This window comes from Lemur catta, chromosome X (assembly GCF_020740605.2).
Source record: "Lemur catta isolate mLemCat1 chromosome X, mLemCat1.pri, whole genome shotgun sequence".
Taxonomy (NCBI): domain Eukaryota; kingdom Metazoa; phylum Chordata; class Mammalia; order Primates; family Lemuridae; genus Lemur; species Lemur catta.
In genome coordinates this window covers 6,721,627-6,744,684 of record NC_059155.1, presented here as the reverse complement: position 1 = coordinate 6,744,684, position 23,058 = coordinate 6,721,627, and the positions used below count along the sequence as shown (strand labels likewise).

The window sequence follows — 23,058 nt, the reverse complement described above, 5'->3', positions numbered from 1 at the left end:
TATGTAGGACTCTCATTGTTGCCCATTTCTGAAAAGTTTATAATTTTAGTTTTTGTTTCCTCTTTAACCAAAGAGTTATTTTGAAACCTGTTCTAAAACTTCCAAGTGGAGAGTGGTTTTGTTTTGTTTTGTTTTGTTTTTCTTTTGCCCATCCTTTTGTTTCTCATTTTTAATTTTATTGTATTGTTGCCAGAGACTGTGCTCTACATGAATTCTACATTTTGGAAATTACTTAGATCATTTTTTGGTGGGTCTAATGCATGAACAACTTTAGGAGATGTTCCATAAATATTTGAGCACATTTGTGTTTCTATTTTTTGTGGTATCATTTGGGATGCTAGTTCCAAAATTTTGGACTGTTTTATCCTTCTCATTTTTCATTGTCATTTTGGATTTACTCTTCTAAAATATATTTTTTTCCTATCAGTTCAAGAGATTTTTTTAGACAAATGGAGTAGATGTTTGTGCTCTGCCATTTTTTTTTTTTTTTTGAGACAGAGTCTCACTCTGTTGCCGGGGCTAGAGTGTCATGGCGTCAGCCTAGCTCACAGCAACCTCAAACTCCTGGGCTCAAGCAATCCTTCTGCCTCAGCCTCCCGACTAGCTGGGATTACAGGCATGCACCACCATGCCTGGCTAATTTTTTTTTCTATATATTTTTAGTTGCTCAGCTAATTTCTTTCTATTTTTTTAGTAGAGACGAGGTCTTGCTCTTGCTCAGGCTGGCCTCGAACTCCTGAGCTCAAACGATCCATCCGCCTCAGCCTCCCAGAGTGCTAGGATTACAGGCGTGAGCCACCGCCCCTGGCCTGTGCTCTGCCATATTGATAAAAATCCTTCTGGTTGTGAGTTTCCTGTCAATTGCCATCCATACTATATTTTCCTGGTTTTTATCTTCTACAGTCCCGTTATTAAGGGGACCTTAAAATGTTATAGTCCCATTTTTAATGGCCCATTTTTAGTTCTACTAGTAAATACTTTTGATTATAGTGTATTTTTATACTGTTCAATGACAAGCATGAAATTGTATCACTTAAGTCCCATTTATTCAGCCTAAAAAATTTAGCAAAACCCCTTTATTGTTTTAATCTTTCAAGAATTTCTTGATTTCTAGTCTTGTATACTACTCTTCCCAATCTAGAGTTAACTTGTTACAGTCCATAAAAACTCTTGGATTTTGACTGGGGCAAAGAATTCCAGATTAATTTATGAAGAATTGACATTTTTATTATGGTCACTCTTCCCTTCAGGGAATATGGTAGTTTCTATTTTTCTATTTTTTTCAGGTCTTCTTTTATGTTTTTCAGTAAAGTTTTATAGTTTTTAATATATGTTTTGGCATTTCTTATTAAGTTTATTCCCAGCTGTTTTATAATTTTTGCAGTGAGAGCGAGTTGAATCTTTTTTTCCTCATTACATTTTGCAGCTTTTTATTACTGGTTGGGTTTATATGTCGGCATCCTAACACCAGGGAATTGACTTGGGATTAATGAGCCTTTCTCCTCACAGTGCCATGGATGAGGTTTAAAAGAGAATGAAAGAAGGACGTATGTGGGTTTAAAAAAATTTTTTTGATTGACACATTGTACATATTTCTGTGGTACAATTTGATGTTTCAATACATATCTATGTTGTATGATGATCCAATCAGGGTAGTTAGGGGATTCATCACCTCATGCATTTATCATTTTTTGTGGGGAGAACTTTCAAAAGCCTCTCTAGCATAATATTTTACTGTTAACCATAGTAACCCTACTGTATAATGGAAGCACAGAATTTATTCCTCCTATCTAATTGTAACTTAGTACCCATTGACCAACCTCTCTCCTCATCCTCCCTTCCTCATACCCCTCCCAGTTTCTATAATCTGTGCTTCTATGATATCAACTCTTTTATTTTTAACTACACATATGAATGAGATCATGTGGTATTTGTCTTTCTGTGTCTGACTTATTTCACTTAACGTGATGTCCTCCAGGTCCATCCATGTTGTTATAAATGACAGCATTTCATATTTTTTCATGGCTGAATAGTATTTCATTGCATATTATACCACATTTCTCTATCCATTCATCCGTTGATAGACGCTTGGGTTGATTCCATATCTTGGCTATTGGGAATAGTGCTGCAATGAACATGGGAGTGCAGATAGATATCTTCAACACACTGATTTCATTTCCTTTGGATGTACATCTAGTAATGGAATTGCTGGATTGTACAGTTGTTTTATTTTTAATTTTTTGAGGAACCTCTGTAGTGTTTTCTGTAGAGGCTGTGTTATTTTACAATCCCAGCAACAGTGTGTTAGTGTTCCCTTTTCTCCATATCTTCACCAACACTTGTTTTCTTTTGTCATTTTGGTTACAGCTGTCATTTTGGTTCTGACTGGAGTGAGATTTTATGTCACTGTGGTTTTGATTTGCATTTCCCTGATGAAAAGTGATGCTGAGCATTTCTTCATGTACCTGTTGGCCATTTAAGTGTTTTCTTTTGAGAAATGTCTATTAAGGTCTTGCATCCATTTTTAAATTGGATTATTTGGTTTTTGCTGTTCAGTTGTTTAAGTTCCCTATATATTCTGGATATTAACTCCTTGTCAGATGTATTCTGTTTTATTTTACATGAACGATAGTGCACAATAGATCTTGTTCTGTTTCTTGCTTTGTTCCCACTTAATGCTACCATTAAATATGATGTTTGCTCTAAGTTTTTTATAGATACCTTTGATGAGATTAGGAAAGTTTTCTTCTCACAGTTCTCTAAGGTTTTCTTAATCATAAGTAGGTGTTGAATTTTGTCAAATGCTTCTTCTATATTTATTGAAATAATCATAGGATTTGTCCCCCTTAAATCTGTTAAGGTTGATTTTTAAATTTTGAACCATCCTTGCATTCTTAGGATAAAATGCAATTTGGTTATGATATATCTCATCATACACTACTGGATTCAGTTTATTTGTCTAGAATTTTTGAACTTATTTCCACATCCTGTGTCATACTTTCCTTGGCTCATTATAGTAGTTATATTAGTCTAATAAATAAGTTTGGAGAAATTTCTTTCCTGTGTGTGCTTGGAATTGCTCTCTCTTTGAAGATTTGGTAGAAGTCATCTGTAAAGCTCTCTTGGCTGTTTTGTGTGTATGTTGGGGGGGTAAATTTTTAAATTCATAGTCAATTTCTTTGTGGTTATAGGGAGTCAATCCAGGTTTTCTATTTCTAGAGTCAGTTTTGATAAGTTGTGCTTTTCTAGGAATTTATTCATTTTGCTTATGTTTTCAAATTTACTACCATATATTAATAGTTCACAATATCCTTTTTTAAAAAAAATCTCCTGCTCAATTCTAATATAATTTACTTATCTCTTTTCTCTTTATATCCAGCTTGTTAGAGGGTTGGTTAGCTTTTGTTTTTCAGCTTTTCAAAGAACCAGCTTTTTTATTTTCTCAATCCTATCATTTGTTTCTATTTCATGAATTTTTTAATAATTTTTATTTCATAATATTAGGTGTTACAAGCATTCTTGTTATCTCGATGAATTGTATTATGCTCGAGTCAGGGCTTTTAGTGTGCCTGTCACTAGAATAGTGTACATTTTTATATGCGTGGTAAGTTTTATCCTATTTCATTAATTTTTGCTCATCCTTATTTTTCTTTCTACTTTCTCCAGGTTTATTCTGCTGTTTCTTTCTGTGTGTGTGTGTGTGTGTGTGTGTGTGTGTGTGTGTGTGTGTGTGTGTGTTGAGACAGGGTCTCACCCTGTCACCCATGCTGGAGTACAGTGGCATCATCATAGCTCACTGCAACCTCAAACTCCTGGGCTCAAGCAATTCCCTCACCTCAGCCTCCTGAGTAGCTGGGACCATAGGTGCATGTACACACCCAGCTAATTTAAAAAAATTTTTTTTTTTTGTAGAAATGGGGTCTCACTATGTTGCCAGGCTGGTCTCAAACTCCTGGCCTCAAGTGATCCTCCCACCTTGGCTTCCCAAAGTACTGGAATTACAACCATGAGCTATTGCCACTGGCTTTTACTGTTTCTTTTAGTTTCTTGAATTGGGTATTCAGCTTGTTGAATTGTTGACTGCTTTAGCTGTACCTCTAGATTTCAACATCACATGCCCAAATGCCACATCTCCACTTTCACACCACTGGGCACCCCAAGCTTAATATGGCCAAAACAGAATGCTTGATCTGCACCTCTGAAAAAGTGCTTTTCCTGTAGTTTTCCTCATCATGGTTAAAGGCACCCCTATTCACCCAGTTGCTCAAGCCCCAACCTCAGGAATCATCCTTGTTTCTTCTCTTTCTCTATATCCTACCTCCAGTCCTTTTGTTCAATTTTGAAAATATATCTTGAATCTCACAACTTCTCAAAACTCCACTGCTACCATCCTAATTAAAGCCACATCATCTCTCTTTCCTAGATTGTTGCCAGGGCCTCCTAACTGGCGTCTTGTTCCTAGTTTTGTCCCACTATAGCCAGTTCTCCACTCTGCACCTACACATACATCTAATAATGTCAGCTTCCAGCTCGAAATCCTCCAAGGACTTCTCATGTCAGAATAAGCTCCTAGTTCTCCTGGTGGGCCTGGCTGCGTCTCCAACCACATTCCCTACCACTCACCGGCAACATTGGCCTCCTTGTTCTTCCTCAACATGCCAGACATAGTCTCTCCTTAGGGCCTTTGAACTTGCTTGGAATGTTCTTTCCCCACATATCCATATGGGGGTATAAAATGAGGGCAAAAGCCAGTGAATATGTAAATAGAACCCCCTTCACTCTCGCTTTACCTATCTCAAAGCTCTTATCACAATGTGAAATTATATACTTATTTGTATGTTTAGTACAAATCTTCCCCACAAGAATGTTAGCTTATTGTCTTGTTCAGTACTGTGCCTGGCACATAGCAGGGGAGCCAAATCATAATCAGAAGGTTCCTTGTTAAGTATAGAATTAGCACAAGGAACATTGGATGGATTGGATGATGAGTCTTATGGGGTAAGGTCACCTGAAAACAAACGCTCCTGTCCTGAACAGGAGTTGGCTAAAACTTTTCTCATATTCTTAAATATTTTCCTGAAACAGAATTTCTGGATTTAAGCTCCAAATCACCTCTTTCAGGAAGAAGAGGAAGTGCTGGATCTCAGCTCCCAAATCCCGTCTTCCAGGAAGAGCTAAGTGGGGCTTCCTCTGTGCTCCCATTGCCCCTTATTCACACCTCCACCAAACCATCTGAGCCACACTGCCTTGGCGTGCACCCTCTTCTCCCCGCCAGAGTTCTGTGAAGTCCAGGGCTGTGACTTGCTGTCGGTTTATTCCCCACTATGAGACTGTGGCACCGGGAAGGCTCAGATGAAATAAAGCAATTGGTAGGCCTCTTAAACCAGGGTCCCTTGGCCGGAACGTCAGGATCCACGGCAGGCAACTTTGCTGCTTCTACTGAATATGGTGATATTGAGAAAATGCGGGTGCAATGAAACGCCTATTGCAGCATACTAAGTACATTTGTGGATAGCGGGTTAATCGCCCAGTAGGGCCACGCAAACAAGACGTTCTGAGCCTAGGCCTTCACTTGCCCCAGCATCCGCAAGGGCCCCATTAATCCTTAACATTCAAATTCCGCCTACTAAACCAGTCCATCCACGCCCAAGCCGCCTCTTTTCTCCAAGTGACTGCCGACCGCAGCCAATCGGCAGCTGGACAGGGATCCGCCCCCTTTTCCCTGGCTGAAACGGGCAGGAACTCCCCACCAATTGACGGCGGCGCCGCTGAGGCTCCGGCGGGGCCTGGCCGTCGCAGCCAATAGCGCGCGGGCTCGCGGCGGCGCCGGGGGCGGGGCGCGGGCGCGCAGGTGCAGCAGCCGCAGGCCGACCGGGAGGGCGGGGCGCGACGTCGGCCGTGCGGGGTCCCGGCGTCGGCGGCGCGCGCGCTCCCTCCTCTCGGAGAGAGGGCTGTGGTAAAAGCCGTCCGGAAAATGGCCGCCGCCGCCGCCGCCGCGCCGAGCGGAGGAGGAGGAGGAGGCGAGGAAGAGAGACTGTGAGTGGGACCGCCGCGGCCGCGGGCTGGGACCCTTGCCGGGGGGCGGGTGACAGGGGCGGGACGTGGCGCGGGAGGGGCCCGCGGGGTCGGACGACACGGCTGGCGGATGGCGTCCCTCCTCTCTACCCTCCCCCTCCCGCCGGTGGCGGCTCTCCCCTCGGCCCGTCACCCGCTTTCACGGGTGACCGTCCTCGGCGCGGCCTCCCCGGAGCGAGCTGCCTTCGCCTGGCGCCCCCCTCCCTCCTGCCCGCCCTCGGCGCACATCCCGGCCCCGGCCTCGCGAGCGCCCCTGTCGCCGGGGCTTCGCCTGTCGGGGCTGCGCGCGCTCCTGCCCTTCTCGGGGCTTTGGGCCGCGGCGCCGTCGCGCGCCCGCGCCCGCGGCCCCGGCCTCTCCCTGGATCGCGCTCTTCCCTCTCCCTCCCTCGCGCGCCCCCCTCTCCCGTTACTCGGCCCCCCCCACCGGCGCGCGTGCGCAGTCCGCCTCCCGTCGGGAGAGTGCGCCACAAGGGCTCTTGCGCTCTCACCCCCATCTCTGGGCTTTGCCTCCCCCTCCTTCTGGCCCATTCCATGACTTTCTGCCCCCACTGCGACCAAGTCGGTCCACCAGCTTCCTTCCCCATCTAGCAAGAACAAGCAGGTGGGGATTATTGTCTACCCACAAAAGGGACTAGACATTATGTTCCTGGGTCCCACAACTCATAAAGAGGTAGTTATAGTTCCCATCAGGAACCGTGGGTAAGGGATGGTGCGTCCGGCAGCACCTGAGGCTCTTCTGTGGGAGCGTGCCCCCAAGGTGCTCGGGTCTTTTAGGGGTGCTGTGGCCTCGGAATATGAGTGCCCTCCCATCCTCCCCCCCCTCCGCCGGCGATCTTCCAGTTACATAAGTGGAGTGGGACATAGTATGTAACGGGCTCTCATTGCCCTGGTGCGCTCAGAATCACCAGTACCAGATGGGACAAGTTCATCGCAAGGCTGTGGCTCCTGTCGATGTCCCTAAAAGTTTCTCTTTTTAGTTTGGTTGTAACTGAATCACCCAAACTGAAACTCAGGTGACTTTTATGTGGCAGTGACAATGTTGCTGTGGTTTTGCACTGAAGACTTAAGGTCATGATGAGTCTAAAAAGGTTAGACTCACGGAGGAGACTGTTTATGACATTGCTAAGTATGGGCCTCGAGGGGGGAAAAGCTCACTGTGGAATACCTCTGTGGCGGTTGCTTGTGTTGAGAGTGTGTTTGGGTGTGGGTTGGTCACAGCAGAAATGGGCTCCACCACAAAATTGATATTCCTGACTCATGGTCAGGCAGATGTGCGCTTCTGGTGATTTCCAGGAACAGGAATGGGCTCTGCTGAGCCATTTGCACGTGTGTCTCTGGTGTGTGGGATCAGTATCCCCAATTGTGACATGATAGGACTGAATTCAGGGGGTGGTTGGTGATCGTGGAACCAAACCTACTGGTGTGTGATGCTAAGTGGCTTAGATGTAGGAGTCTCTCAAGTTTTAGGCATTTTGTTATACTGTAAAAATGAAGCATATACAGGCCTCAGGAGTAAAATTGTGCTAATAGGCAATTATTACTCCCGAGAATTTTGGATTCTATGGCTGGAATTTTCATCTGGATCTCCAGTCATAAAGCCTAGGAAACACTTGGTTTTATTTTCTTACCTGGATATGTCAGAACCTTAACGAGCACAATCTAGTAGAAGTATAATTGATTAAAATAAGTTGCCATAGATCACTCATTTGTGGCAGGTCAGCTAAGTGGCTGATCACTGGGGTGGGTATATTCACATCTACACACAGACTCACAAACCTCACTTCACAAAGATTCCAATGTTTGTGCATCTGAGCTTGAGACATGACAACTTGAGGTTTTTGCTTTGTTTTTCATAGTTGGCAATGTGTTTGCCTCTTCCAGAACCCCTCCGTTTGTCATACCTCTTTTAACAGCTCAGGCAGTTTCCAGAGTATAGTTTCTCTGCAAAGTGCCTGGTGGCATCTGAAATCAGCGTGTCCTGACAGCTTGAAGAAACTGTGTACGGCTTTCTTGCCAGTACTGGCCTATTATACCTTCCGGTTTCCTGTTATTAAAAATGTGCCTGGAATGCTTTAAACCTATAGTACCAGGTCTTTGTTTCACATGATAGGAGAGCATCATGGAGTCAACTCTACTCCAACTTTTGTGCTGTTTGAATCCTGAGGTAGGTCTGGGGCAAGGACAGATCACTGTGAATTCAAAGGGTTGTGATACTCGTATTCTGTGTTTTTATGTTTATAATTTCCAGCCCGAGTCGTTTCCCCTGCCTGCCCTGCCTCCATGCAACCTAATCTAGTGGGGCAGGGAGGCAGGCTGCAGAGTTTAAAAGAAAAACTGACTAGATGAGCCCAATATGATATTGCCCCCACCCGAACATTCCTTCCTCCATGTGGAGATGGAAGAAGTTCATTTCTTTAACCTAGAATAAATAGCAGAGATAAAATTGTTAGTTTCTCACTTGAGCCTGGTTTCTACCACTGATGTACCTACTCGGGACTATTTGCATGATAAATGATGTGTACTATAACCTGAAATAACGGTGAATATCCGTGGAAATCTTTTAATTGGCTAAGAGAAGTTTGTTGCCAGGCTGCCTGAGTTATCTCTGAGAAGGAGAAAGTCACAGAAAATGTTTGACATTTGTAGTAACCAGTGTTTTAAGTGTACAGGGGTGAAGCACAGTCCTAGACTGGTGAGTTCCAAGGAGTGTGGCAGGACACCTGCTTGTTTTCACTGCCCTCTGCTCTGGTGACATCCGTGCACACCAGTCTTATGGTGGCTGACAGATGAACTCTTTTTTCTTAGGTAGAGCATTATTGCCAGGCTGCAATGGAAGAACTTTGTCCTTAGTGCTTCCAAACCAACCGTTGCCAGTCAAGCTGCTGCTGTTCTGTCAAACCCCTGTGCCTTTACATCATTTTGGGTGGGACAGATGTAAACAGGTCCCTCCTCCTTCTTGGGCTTGCTTACAAAAAAGTTGTGCTCTTCTGCTTTTTTTACCTGTCCTTCTCTGCCTTTCTTTGCAAGGAACCTTTTCCTGTTGAAAGCTTGATTTGCATGCCGTTGCTTAAATACTAGGTTCCACCACTTTTATGGTAGGTATGGTATGTGGGATTACTGAGTGGGAGCAGGAATTTGGGGGTGGGCAGGGCATCCCCACTCCCATATCAAGGGAGGGTGACTATTCCGTTAGAGACTAAAGCCTGTCCTTTATAACTTCTTCTGGGTCTTCTGGCCTATGAATGTGTCCTCACCATAGTGTGTAGCTGTTTTGCAGTTTCTGTAGGTGTCTCGACTCTCATTATTGCCTCTGAAACTGACTAGACCAAGCTTTAGTAAGAATGTGCTTGTCTTCCTTGTCTAAGAACAGCTGGAGGTGTTATATATATGAACTTTCTTTATTGGATTTTCACTTAACTGTTCTTATTTTCTGGCTCTTTTTTTTTCCATGAAATCTTGAGTTAATCAGTGATCTTAAACTTTCAGGACTAGAAGGAATCTTAGTCTAGTTCCCTCAATTTACAAGTTAAAAAACTTGTTTGTGAGAAGTTGGGACTTTTCCGGGGCCTCCCAGCCAGGATACTGATTTAGTTTTTATTATATAGCTAACGAAGTAATATTATTAACTTGACTCCTGGGATTTCAAAGCATTCTATGACTTGACGGTTTATGGGAATTATAAGGCCTCACTGAACCCCAGAAGATAATTCTAGGTACCATCCTGGTAGCTGTAGACCAGTAAAAGACTTGATTGGTGTTGCCCTTCTTCTGAGTATGATTACATGAGTAATTGTGTGAATAGTCTCTAAGTTGCATACTCTGAGCTTTTGTTTTTAGTCTAAAGATAAAAGTGCTACTCTTGGGCCAGCACTGGTATTAGAGGTTAGCTAATTAATATGGGGCAGTTTAGGTTTTAACAAGGAAATGGTGATTATCTTGATGACAAAAAAATATAATGACAAAAGTCCTTTTTTGAACACGTATTCAAAAGCAAAGGAGAAACTATCAGACTAATAACTCAGTTTGTTGAACTCTGAGATTTACTGATCTGAGAGGCTTAAAAGTGATTGCTCTGAAATAGACTTGCTTATTTTGGATGATGGCTTTGGATATCCCAGGGTGCTTGGTTTCCTTTGGTACTGCTTTTTTTCTCTCAGGGTTAAAAAGCCCCTTTACGTGGTGATACAGCAGCTTTTTCCAAGTTCAGCTGCTTGAAAAAGAAGGGAGACTTTGCTGTGTGTTCTTTTGGGGATGATGTTTTGATGTCGCATGTCCTGTTGAACATGTATTCTCTCCCCGAGTATTTCTGCATGACGTGGTGGAAAAAAATACTTGCCAGAAATCACCACTCATGGTATGTTTTGTAGTGTCGAAGCATCCCCCAGAGGTGACAAGACTTGTGATATTGTCAATTCTAAAGAGCATGAATCTTGACTTTATTTTGGCACTGTGTGTTATGTGCCAGTAATTTGCAGTTTATCCTTTGTTTCTAGCTAGGTAAGCTGGGAAATAGCGTAGTACTTTGTCTACGTGTTTATCTTCAAAATGTCCCAAATAGCCCTGGGAAAAAGGTTGTGCAGCTCAATGGGGGCTTTCAACTTACGATTTTCTTTGTTTTAGGCTCCATAAAAATACAGACTCACCAGTTCCTGCTTTGATGTGACATGTGACTCCCCAGAATACACCTTGCTTCTGTAGACCAGCTCCAACAGGATTCCATGGTAGCTGGGATGTTAGGGCTCAGGTAAGTAACCTTCCTTTTTTTTTTTTTAGTATATGTCCTGGTTTGGCCATCTGTTTTTAAAAACAAAAGGAAAAAAATATATACAACTCTTGAACAGTATAAAAGTACCCCAAAGACTAAAGATATAACTGTGCCAAACTGTGCCATATAATAAAAAAAAGTCACTTCCCTGAGCCCTGAAAGGTCAGTTTGGGTAGGGTTACTTGGTAGCCACAGCGTGATCTGAGGGCGGGCGTCAGATTAGAGCCGGAACTGGTGATCTGCAACTTCAGTTCACCTTGAAGCAGATCAGCTGACCTGAGAGCGCTTGTACTGAGCTCTTCACCTGTGCTGCTGCTGTTGCCTAGTGGTCTTCAGCATGATGCTTTGTTTGTTTTGATTTTGAGTAAATGACTTACTGGTCAACGTTAGTGAGCAGTGGTAATGAATTTTCAGATAGGGGAACTGGCGCGTGGTCCCCTAGAAGGACGCCCTCCTGAAAGCTGTCACAGACCAGCAGGGCCCATGGCTAATGGCATATGCTTGCCACATTCCTCCCGTGGCAACTCAAGAGACTACCTAGACACACATCTGGCTGTTGGGGCTCTAGAGCAGGATGAATAATTTTTGAAAACCTAGGGGCCCAAGTCATTCTATTCTAGGTCTGACACTCAGGTGCTGCATCAGTTGTGCTTTGTACTTCTTTGGCACCATTGTGTGGTCTTTAGTTTTGTAAAAATGAATGGTTCCTTAGTTTCTCAACTGTCAGGCTCAACATCTCAAGCTTTTGTTTTTTAGACAGGTCTTGCTCTGTTGCCCATGCTGGAATACAGTGGTGTGATCATAGCTCACTGCAGCCTGGAACTCCTGGGCTTGAGCTATCCTCCTGCTTAAGCCTCCTTAGTAACTAGGACTACAGGGCTCGTGCCACCATGCCTGGCTAATTTTTGTATTTTTTGTAGAGACAGGGTCTTGCTATGTTGACCAGGCTGGTCTCTAACTCCTGGCCTCAAGCGATCTTCCTGTCTCAGCCTCCCAAAGTACTGGGACTACAGGCATCATCCACCCCACCTGGCCCACATTTGATGTTTTGACACCTGGATTTCAAAAATTCTGTGTGATAAAGCAGAGTGTTCCTATTGAATTTTCTTGTTTCTCTTCCTAAGAAAAAAATGTGAGTTTTCACATATGCTGCCATTGTGATTCCAGCTGAGACCCCAAGTAGTACTTTGTTGTGTCTCTGTAGTGATTTCTGACACCTCACTATAAAGATGTTGTAGATATCCGTGACCAATAGCCTGTTTAGGGATTATGCTGGGGGCAAGGTTTGGGTGGAAGAGAATAGAAGGTGTAGAAGGAAGTGAAGGGCATCACACTGACTCCAAGTCCCAAATTTGGTTCCGCTCCTGATCCTGTGACTCAAATTGTCATTCCCCTTTACTGCTACAGGGTGTGCTCTGGGCTCAGCTGACAGGACGTTCTTTGTACTCCATGTATTTATGCTGGTGGGAGTTGTATGGCTAGTGCTTTGTGCTTTGTCTTGGAAATTGTGTGGACTAAATGTAATATGGGCAGTGAATGGGTTTCTTCTGGTAGATGTTAGGCCTGGGGGGTGGTTTGTATTTTTTAATAGTCTTTTTCTCAGATTACAAATGTACTTTATAAAAAAGGCAACAGTGACTTTATACAGTTTTTCCTAAGAAATGTAGAAAGGAAGAAGTTTTTTTTTTTTTAATCTCTTATTACTTATGAATGGGAAAAGCACAGCCATTTGAGCTTCAAGGAACTTTTTTTTTTTTTTTTGAGACAGAGTCTCACTCTGTTGCCTGGGCTAGAGTGTCATGGTGTCAGCCTAGCTCACAGCAACCTCAAACTCCTGGGCTCAAGCGATCCTATTGCCTCAGCCTCTCGAGTAGCTGGGACTACAGGCATGCACCACCATGCCCAGCTAATTTTTTTTTTTTTTTTTTGAGACAGAGTCTCACTTTGTTGCTCAGGCTAGAGTGAGTGCCGTGGCGTCAGCCTAGCTCACAGCAACCTCACACTCCTGGGCTTAAGCGATCCTACTGCCTCAGCCTCCCGAGTAGCTGGGACTACAGGCATGTGCCACCATGCCCGGCTAATTTTTTTTTTGCTATATATATTTTTAGTTGGCCAGATAATTTCTTTCTATTTTTAGTAGAGATGGGGTCTCACTCAGGCTGGTCTCGAACTCCTGACCTCGAGCGATCCACCCACCTCGGCCTCCCAGAGTGCTAGGATTACAGGCGTGAGCCACCGCGCCCGGCCAACCAGCTAATTTTTTATATATATATTTTTAGTTGTCCAGCTAATTTCTTTCTATTTTTTTAGTAGAGACGGGATCTCGCTCTTCCTCAGGCTGGTCTCAAACTCCCGAGCTCAAATGATCCACCCACCTCAACCTCCCAGAGTGCTAGGATTACAGGCGTGAGCCACCGCGCCCAGCCTTCAAGGAACTTTTAAGGGAATTCTGAAAAGACAGAACCTGTGTTTAGTAGATAAATGCTTGATATCTTATTATTGTTCTTCTTTTACCTTTTAAAAAATTGTAAAAATAATACATGCCTTTATAAAAAATCAAATCACTTAAAAGTTTATCGAGTAAAAAAAATGAAAGGTGTCTCTTAACTCTCTGCTCTCACTACTGAGAGTAACTAACTGCTGTTAATACCTTAATGTAGATCCTTCTACGTCTTCTAAGACTACAAATATGCATTTTTTGTGGTTTTAAGAAACAGGATGGTATTACATATACATTTTCTGCATCTGTCCATCTCACATATTTATCTCTGCCTCATTTCTTTTAAATAGCAGTGTAGTCTGGCGCTGACTTACCATCATGCATTTCGTCGTCCCTCTATTGGATTTCCCAATGGTTTGTTATTAAAAATACTGGGAGATTGAACTTCCTCATGTACCAATATTTTTGAAGAATGGCTGCCTAGACTTGGAGTTGCTGGTGGGTACTGCCACATCACCTTCCAAAATGGCTATCCCAGTTCCCACAATAGTCTGAGAAAGTGCCATTTTCCCATACCCTCTCAGAATTGGATATACGTCTTTTAAGTTGGTGCTCCTTGGATTGTTACTGAAGCTGAACCCCAGTAATCATTGGTCATTTGTATTTGGTCTTTGTGAATTGCCTGTTCTTGTTCTGCATTCATTCTTCCATTAGGATATTTCTTTTTAAATTGATTTGTAAGAACTCTTAATGTATTAAAGATATTAATTTTTTGTTGTGGAGTATTCTTCCTACTTTGTCATATGTCCTGATTCTGCTTGTCTGTTACAAAAAATTTCTGTTATGATTTCTTCTTTTGCTTTTATGCTTAGAAAGTCCTTTCCTACCCTAAGAATAAATAGTCACCTCTATTTTCTTTCTTTCTGAAAAAATTGATGATGTACTATATTCATATATACAAAAGAACCTCATAGGTAAGTTGTTCTGTGTTTCTCCTGTGTTTTTTTTTTTTAAATACCTGTGTGGGAATGAAGAAAAGTAAATAAATACATATCTGTTTTTGTATTTAACTATGGGACAGGATGAAGTCTAGAGCCCACTTAGCCAGTTGTGTCTTAGCCATTTACCTGTTTTTGTATTTAACTGTGGGACAGGAAGAAGTCTAGAGCCCACTTAGCCAGTTGTGTCTTAGCCATTTGGTGAACCATCATCTAGTCTTCATCTGTAACAAATGCTGGCTTCTTCAAGTGAACAAAGTATCTCTTAAACTTTTTCCTATTTCTCTCTATAAAGTTGCTTTTTTTCTTTCTGAATTTTTTCTTTGAGAGGCTTAATGACAGGCGCATCTCCAGATGACCACTCATTCACCCGACAAATATTTGAGCACCTACTTCGAGCCAGGAGTAGTACTAAGCCCTGGAGGTGGGGCCTTCTCTTTGTCTGGGGGCAGAGTTACAGTGCTCATTCCAGAAGACTTGAGAAAATAGCAGATCATCACAAAAGCAGGTTTTAGATAAACGAGGAGGAACCCAGAGGAGTGTGTATATGTGTGCATGTTTTAAATTCTGACGTGTAAGTTAGAGCTTTAAAGGTAGACTGTGACATAAGTGTAATTTGTTTTCCAACTCATGTAATTGCAGGCTGTTTTGGTCTTAAATTATGATGATGGTAACTTTTTTTTTGTTGAAACACTTCTATATTCATCTAGCTTGGTTGGGATGGAATAAAAGTTGTGTACTGGTAAAAAGAGTAATTTTCTTCTATGATTTTTGAAGCTTTTCTGCAATAGCTGATAAAAATAAAGACAGGCTTTTAGTGAATATATTCTTAGGGTAACAAGTGTAATTTTTGGAATTTGCATCATTTAAATCTAATAAATACCCTCAAAATTGGATGGAATTCTGACTTGGATTAAATTTTTTTTTTTTTTTTTTGAGACAGGATCTGTTGCTTGGCGCTAGAGTGCAGGGGCATCATCATAGCTCACTGCAACCTCAAACTCCTGGACTCCAGTGATCTTCCTGTCTCAGCCTCCTGAGTAACTAGGACTACAGGCGAACGCCACTACACCCAGCTAATTTTTCTATTTTTTGTAGAGACCGGGTCCTACTGGTACTCAGGCTGCTCTCAAACTCCTGGCCTCAAGCGATCCTCCCACCTCGGCCTCTCAAAGTGCTAGGATTATAGGCATGAGCCACCTCGCCCAGCGAAAATATTTTTTACTTGAAGGAGAAGGGATATAATAAATGACTTACGATTAAGGAAAAGACTTCTTGTATAAGGCTGGGTTATTTTTAATGATTTTTTTGAATAGTTAGTTATATAGATACAGAATGAAAAAGGTGATATAAAAAAATTATATAGTAAAAGACCTCCCTGCTATCCTGTCCCCAAGCATTGATTTCTCTCCCTGGAGGCAGCCACCATTACGAACTTATTCTTTAAAAAAAAAATGTGTGTATTACATTTTTATTATGGTAAAATATACATAACAAAATTTACCATTTTCATCATTTTTAAGTGTACAGTTCAGTGGCAGTGAGTACATTCCCACTGTTGTACAACCATCACCACTGTCCATCTCCAGAACTCTTTTCATCTTGCAAGACTAAAATTCCATACCCATTAAACACTAACTCCCAGTTCTCTTCTCCTCCCCCCACCTCCTTGGCAACCACTATTCTGCTTTCTGTCTCTATAAATTACATGTGTTTGTGTATATGTTTTATGTGGGTGTATACACATGCAAACAAGGGTGTGTGGGGGTGTGTTTTTGCACAAACTATAAAATATGCATGTTTGTAAAGTTTGCTCTTTTAGTGTATCTTGGAGATTGGAATCAGTTCATATAGAGCCATATCATTCTTTTAAGGATTGGGTTTAAATAGTCTATTATATGGATGTACCGTAATATAGTTAACCAGTTTTCTGTTGATGGATATTTGTGTTTTCAATTTTTAAAATTTTATTAATACTGTAGTGAATAATCTTTTACATATACCATTTTGCTCACGGGAAAGTTTTATCAATAGTAGAAATTCCTAGAAGTGGAACTTGCTGGGCCAAAGTGTGTGTGCATTTTAAACTTTAACAGATACTGCTAAATCAAGAGTGGCCTTTTAATTGCAGACTGTTAAAGAAAAAAACTACATATGAGTAGATAAGTACACAAATTTATGACTGCAATATTATTTGTAGAGATAAGAGCTGTTAATTAGGCTAGGAAGTGGTTTTTAGCATTCAGCACTAGAAAGCAAAACTTCGGAAGCTTCTATTTTATTACATGTGATCTCATGTGAGCATGGTATGTGAGGCAGGACCTTTTACTTGACAGGGAACTTCAGCCAGGTTTTTTTGTGGATCTTGAAGAAAATGGATCATCTTTGTTTTGGGAGCATTCTAAGTTGTGGTAGCTCCTTGGGACTCAGGGTTAGAGAGTCTCCCTCAGCTGGACCTCTGCCTCATTTGTGTTGTGATATGCATAAGGAGTGTCCTGGAAGTATTCAGGGCCAAGTTGCTGTTGCTTCATTTCTCTCTGACTTTTTTTCATCTTCTCCTGCCCTTGGATGTTATACTCTTTATATTGCAATAAATGAATAACTACAGGTTATTCATTTAACTTGTAGTAACTGAGCATGTATTATGTGTCAGTTACTGTGCTAGCTGCTGGGAACTGTCCTACCCTCAGCAATCTTCTGGTCTAATGGGTGGTACAGAAAGGCAAATGGGCCATGACTTTTCCAGGGGCCAACTTCTGTAATGGAAATAAGTACCAGCCACTAAGGGAACACATAAAAATTAGGGGGGATCCCACCTAGACTAGGGGGATGGGGTCAGGGAAGAGACGTCTTCGAAAAATGACACTCGAGACCCGAACAATAAGGAAATATTAGCTAGGTCAAGGAGAAAGTATTAATGAGGAGAGATGCGTGAGTCTTGTGGAAGGACCAACGCGGTTGGAGGCTCAGACAGGAGAGAATCTCTTGGGCCTGTTCAGAGTAGTTCAGTGTGTGGAAATGACGCAGGAGCAGCAAGCCAGGCCATGTGGAGAGAAGTGTTTCCATTTTCAGTTTGTCCAGTTAACAGATGTTCAGTCACCACCACACCAGGTATGCTGAATAGGCCCGGCTTTCCTTTCAGACTACATCATGCTCTGAGATGTTCCCCGGGCCCCAGAAGGCAATGCGAGGTGCCCTATCCATCCATCCTGTCCCCCTTCTACTCCGCATTGCTCTGGAGGCCATCTGCCATAAGCCAACTTCTTGTTGCCTTCCTTCCCCACCCATTGGGCCCCCGAGGCTCCCACTCCACTCCAGGTCTGTCTTTTTTTCTTTTTTTTTTTTTTTGAGACAGAGTCTCACTTTGTTGCCCGGGCTAGAGTGCCGTGGCGTCAGCCTAGCTCACAGCAACCTCAAACTCCTGGGCTCAAACGATCCTCCTGCCTCAGCCTCCCGAGTAGCTGGGACTACAAGCATGCGCCACCATGCCGGGCTAATTTTTTTCTATATATATTTTTAGCTGTCTAGCTAATTTCTTTCTATTTCTAGTAGAGACGGAGTCTCGCTCTTGCTCAGGCTGGTCTCGAACTCCTGAGCTCAAACGATCCACCCGCCTCAGCCTTCCAGAGTGCTAGGATTATAGGCGTGAGCCACCATGCCCGGCCTAGGTCTCTTCACAGAACCTTTTTTCTCTTCCCTTCTGCCCCACAAGACCCAGGGGACCTACGAGGACAGGGCTTCCGCTTTGCTAGCACAGTTTGTTCTCTCTCGCTCAAAAGTGCTGCTCATGTGGTAGCTACTCAAGTACTTTCCACACGGACTTAGGAAATGTTAGCAGTTTGGCGTATTCGTGTTAAGCCTCCTTTTATGGAACTCAGATACGACAGATCGAGCTGAATCCCGGCCCATGGTTGCACTCTCTGCCATATCTCCCCAAGGTGGCCTGTCCCGGACCTAAAGGTGATCAGGTTACTTTCTGTGAAGGTTTATGTTGTATCATACATGACAGTGTGTAGTATTCTAAAGAGCTTGCATATTTTTACAGGATGATACGCTACTGTATGAAACATTCTGCAACTTACTCTTTTCACTCAATACTTGGCTTTTCAGCCAGGTCCGTGTTGCTCTATGCAGACCGTGTTCATTCATTTGACATGTCTCCTTATGCCTTGGAAACAATTTTTACAACAGAAGCCCCAACAGAGCCCTGAGGGAGAATAGGATTGTAAAGAAACAAGGATAGGCATCTGGTTTATGTTTACATCCTTTGGTCCTGTTAACCAAGAAGAAGAAATTTTTATTTCTGTGTTTGTGAAAGCTTTACACCAAAAAAAGACATCCATTTTCTAGACTTATTAATAGGACAGTCCACAGGTTTTATTTTTAGATTTGAAAGAAAGCAAAGCATGCTTCTGAGATATACACATTTCCCTTTGTCCCCGTCTCCTTTGCAAGATTCCACATTGCTGCTAAAACATGAACTTGAGCATTTTCAAGCATGAGCTTACTTTCTGTGTGAATCATTTTTGAAAACATTAAAGAAAAAAAAACAGTAAAACATTTTGGTTTCTTTGGGACTTCTGGTAGTACGTAATTTTAAACATTATTTTTATAAGTTGTATTTAAAATTTTTCTACGCATAGTAACTTATTTTTAAAATATAAATTTCAGTGTGTTTCTGGGTTTGTGTTTTTGTAAACAGCAGAAGGTATTAGTCCATATTAAGTACTAATTTTCTCTAATATTTTCAGCTGTTTTTGGAATTACACTTGGCAAAAAAAGACAAATGTCTGCAGTTGTGACAGTTTGTCTTTTTGTTCTTTTTAACTCCAGAATAAATAATTCTAGTCAACAAGTGAATGTTCTTGACTTGTAAGAACATAGGAATGATTAAAGCCATCATAACACTGAAGTAGTTAGGAAAGGTTGAATGTCTGTTTTTTACGTGCTACCACTCTATTAAAAATGTTAATATAGGTTGTAATCAATTGTATAAAATTTTTTAGTCATCCTTTCAGGTTTGTCCTTTCAGACAAAACAAACAAAAACACAGTATTCAGCCCACTCTTTATTTAATTACATAAGTAAAACATCATTATAGAAAACTTAGAAAATGCATATAGCTACAGAGATAATATTTGGTGCATATCTTTCTAGACCAAGGGCTCTGATTCTGGGGTTGAGAATTCAGGGGATCTGTGACCTTTGATGGGAAAAACATTCCATCTTTATTTCCACTAAGATTTCACTGAAAATCCAGATTTCTTTCCATGGCAATTGTAGGCAACAGACCATGGTAGTATCAGGAGTACCTGTGACTGTCACCACTAGAGATCAAAGATGCTTTCATATCATATTAGAGTTGTTACAGATATTTTGAAATATATGTTTATCACTGCCTAAAACTTAGGGTAGTTATTAGACCTATCTCTAGATCTAGTTATTTAATGGTTTACTGAAGAAACACGTTATTCTAGCACCAATTCTCAAGTACATTGTTAATCAATTTCTATACATTTTATTACTATTTTACACTTTTCAAAACATTCTTCTGAAGAGGGATCCACAAGGCCAAAAGGGTCCATGGCAGAAGGTTAAGAACACCTGTTCTGTACATGATACCATATGCCTACAAATGTGAAAGCAGCACTTGAACTAGGTGTGGTGGCATATACCTGTAGTCCCAGCTACTTATGAGGCTGAGGCGGGAGGATTAGGAGGATCACTTGAGGCCAGTCTAGGCAACATAGTGAGATCCCATCTCTCCAAAGAAAAATGAAAAAAGTTAGCACTTGACTAGTCAGTTATGTGGGGGAAAGAGTTCAAGGAGGCTAGTCAGTGGGGGAAAGCACAAGTACAGGAAAGGAGTCAAAATGACATTTAAAACTTAGTTCGTCTTATTATATCAAACATTTATGAACACATTTAGTGTTTTGCAGACACCATGGGGAGTTTAGTGCAACTAAAACTGCTTAAGAATACTTAATATCACATAAATTACTTGGTAGATAATAGCCTTAAAGTTACTTTTGCTGTTGGCATTTTAAACATCCTTCTAGAGTCTTCCTTATCTGCCTTTGTGCATGCACACATACTGTTTTACATGATAATATATGCTGTTGTAACTTTTTTCCTCGACGATATGTTGTAGATATGTGTCAATAAAAATCGATTTATATCTTTACTTTTTCCTAGAATGAAAATAACTTAATTGCATTTTATTATAAAAGTTATGCATTTGGTGGAAAATTTTTTCAGAAAATACAGAAAGAAGAAAAGTAAAAATTGTCCATAAATCTACCATCTAGAGATAAATAACATCTGGATAATATTTTATAGCATCATTTTTAATGACCAAATAACATTTCATTATATGGTTACGCCTTGATTTAGTTAAGGGGCATTTCCATTGTTTCTGTGTTTTCATCACTCTGAATGATGATATATCTGCATGCTGTTGGTGTCAACTCTGTTTTTGTATCTCAGACCTCTCTCTTGTGCTCCACATTTGAAGGCCTCTTCAGCATCCACTTGAGTTGCTCATAGGCATCTCAAATTTTAACAAGTCCCTAACAGAACTCTGGGATTTCTTTTCTCATTCAAACCTACTCCTCTTCCCGTTTTCTGTGTTTCAGTAAATAACATTCACCCAATTATTCAATCCAAAATTCTAGGTCTCTAGGAGTCATCCTTGAGTCTGCTCTTCTTCCCTCACCATCCTCTAATCTGCCATTAAGTCCTGTGAGGCCAACCATTTCTCACCAGCTCTACTGCCAGTACCCCAGTCCAAGCCACAAAACACCTCTCGGATGCAATAAGACTCTGGATGACATATTGAACAGCTTCTTCACTGACATCTTGTGAAACACTACATGTTTCATAGGCTGTTTGTTATACTGACACTCAATTCTAAATGATAGAATTATTCCACACTTAGTATCTTTTTCATCTGGCCAGTACAGTTCAGGTTAAGTACTGAGTTCCAGTCCTGCTCCATGCTAAAGGATATGCAGTTCATCAGGCTGTCGTCCATACATTCATTCCACAATAGCATAAGGTATCTACTGTACCCCAGGCCCTATGATAAGCAGGAGGTAGGGTGACCTAGACAGGTTTGGTACCTTTCCTCATGGAGTTTGGTGGCAGAGACAGATTTTAAATAACTATATGAGGCCGGGTGTGGTGGCTCATTCCTGTAATCCTAGCACTCTGGGAGGCTGAGGTGGGAGGATCACTTGTGCTCAGGAGTTAGAGACCAGCCTGAGCAAGAGCGCCTCTACTAAAAATAGAAAAATTAACTGAGTGCAGTGGCGTGTGCCTGTAGTCCCAGCTACTCAGGAAGCTGAAGCAGGAGGATCACTTGAGTCCAGGAATTTGAAGTTGCAGTGAGCTATGATGACACCACTGTATTATAGCCGGGGTGACAGAGTGAGACTCTGTCTCAAAAAATAAATAAATGAAGTAAATAAATAATTACACAAGTACTTAAGTGCTCAGAAGGACAGGTATGGGGATGGGGCTCACTATGATCTTACACAGTCATGCACTACACAAGGATGTTTTGGTCAATGGTGGACTGCATAGGTGATGGTGGTCCCATAGGATTATATAATAATATATCAATTTTTAGTGTACCTTTTCTGTGTTTAGATACACAAATACTTATTGTGTTACAGTTGCCTACAGTATTCAATACAGTCACCTGCTATATAGGTTTGTAGCCTAGGAGCAATGGGCTGTACCATATAGCCTTGGTGTGTAGTAGGCTACACCATCTAGATTTGTGTTAAGTATATGATGTTTACACAATGACAGAATTGCCTAAGGACACATTTTGTAGAATGCATAACTATGTAATGGGGGAACAAGTCAGTCTTGGGAGGGTTAAGGAGGCCTTCTCTAAGGAGGCAGCACCAAAGCTGAACTTTGTGTTCAGCTGAGGGTTGAACAAAAGTGGGCAAGGTGCAGGAAGGCTTTCCAGAGGGAGAAGAGCATGTGTGAAGGCCCTGAGTCTGGCAGGAGCTTAGGCTTGTGTGGCAGGAGCAGAGGGGCAGTCAGAGAGGACAGCAGGGGCTGGATCATGCATGATTTTGGACGTTAACATCAGAACAATAGGAAATTGAAAGGTAAGATTGTTTGGGTTTTGAATTTTTATCAAAATATTATAACTGCTTGGTAATAAGTCAGAGATATAACAAAAGAGGTTATGATGAAAACAACAGTCTATATATCCCTTCCCCTTCCTGTTCCCTGACCCAGAGATGTCAGTTTTTAACTGTTTCTGGTTTTAATTCCTTTGATGGTTGCCTTCAAAATTAAATCATATGCTTATATTAAATACATCTTTCTTGCTTTGCCAACTTTAGGGAATTATATTAACTCTCTGAAATGAAAGAGGATGACTTAGCTTATATTATCTCTCCATGTTGAGATTCATATTTACATTTCTGTGTAACAGTGTTTCTTGTTCCATCAACTTTAGTCCATATGGCAGTTCCCCTCTGTATAAGATGGAGGACATTAATAACTCTGCTTGCCTTTCTACCTTCCCTCCCCAACTTCTGCCTCCTAAAAGCTATACTTGACCATATCCATTCTTACAATCGTTAACATTTATTTTCTGCCCAGCAACCATAGCCAAGTTATAGGTTAACTCTGAAGTTGGAAAATCAGTCAGCATCATTTACATTATTATACATATGTGAATATTTTTCTTGGCAAGGCCAAGTAATCAATGAATGCTAGGGTTTCATTTTCTTCTTTATAGGTCTATATCACTC

At 41.6% G+C, this 23,058-nt stretch overlaps 1 protein-coding gene across 1 annotated transcript in view; it reads left to right on the top strand.

Annotated features, from left to right (window-relative positions):
* Positions 1 to 5,907: 5,907 nt before the first annotated feature.
* MECP2 (methyl-CpG binding protein 2) overlaps positions 5,908 to 23,058 on the top strand; it is a 58,599-nt gene continuing 41,448 nt past the window's right edge. Inside the window, exons 1-2 of the mRNA XM_045538220.1 lie at positions 5,908 to 6,036; positions 10,696 to 10,819. Of these exons, the coding sequence (XP_045394176.1) occupies positions 10,794 to 10,819 (26 nt within the window). The 5' untranslated portion in view covers positions 5,908 to 6,036; positions 10,696 to 10,793. The remainder of the gene's footprint in view (positions 6,037 to 10,695; positions 10,820 to 23,058) is intronic.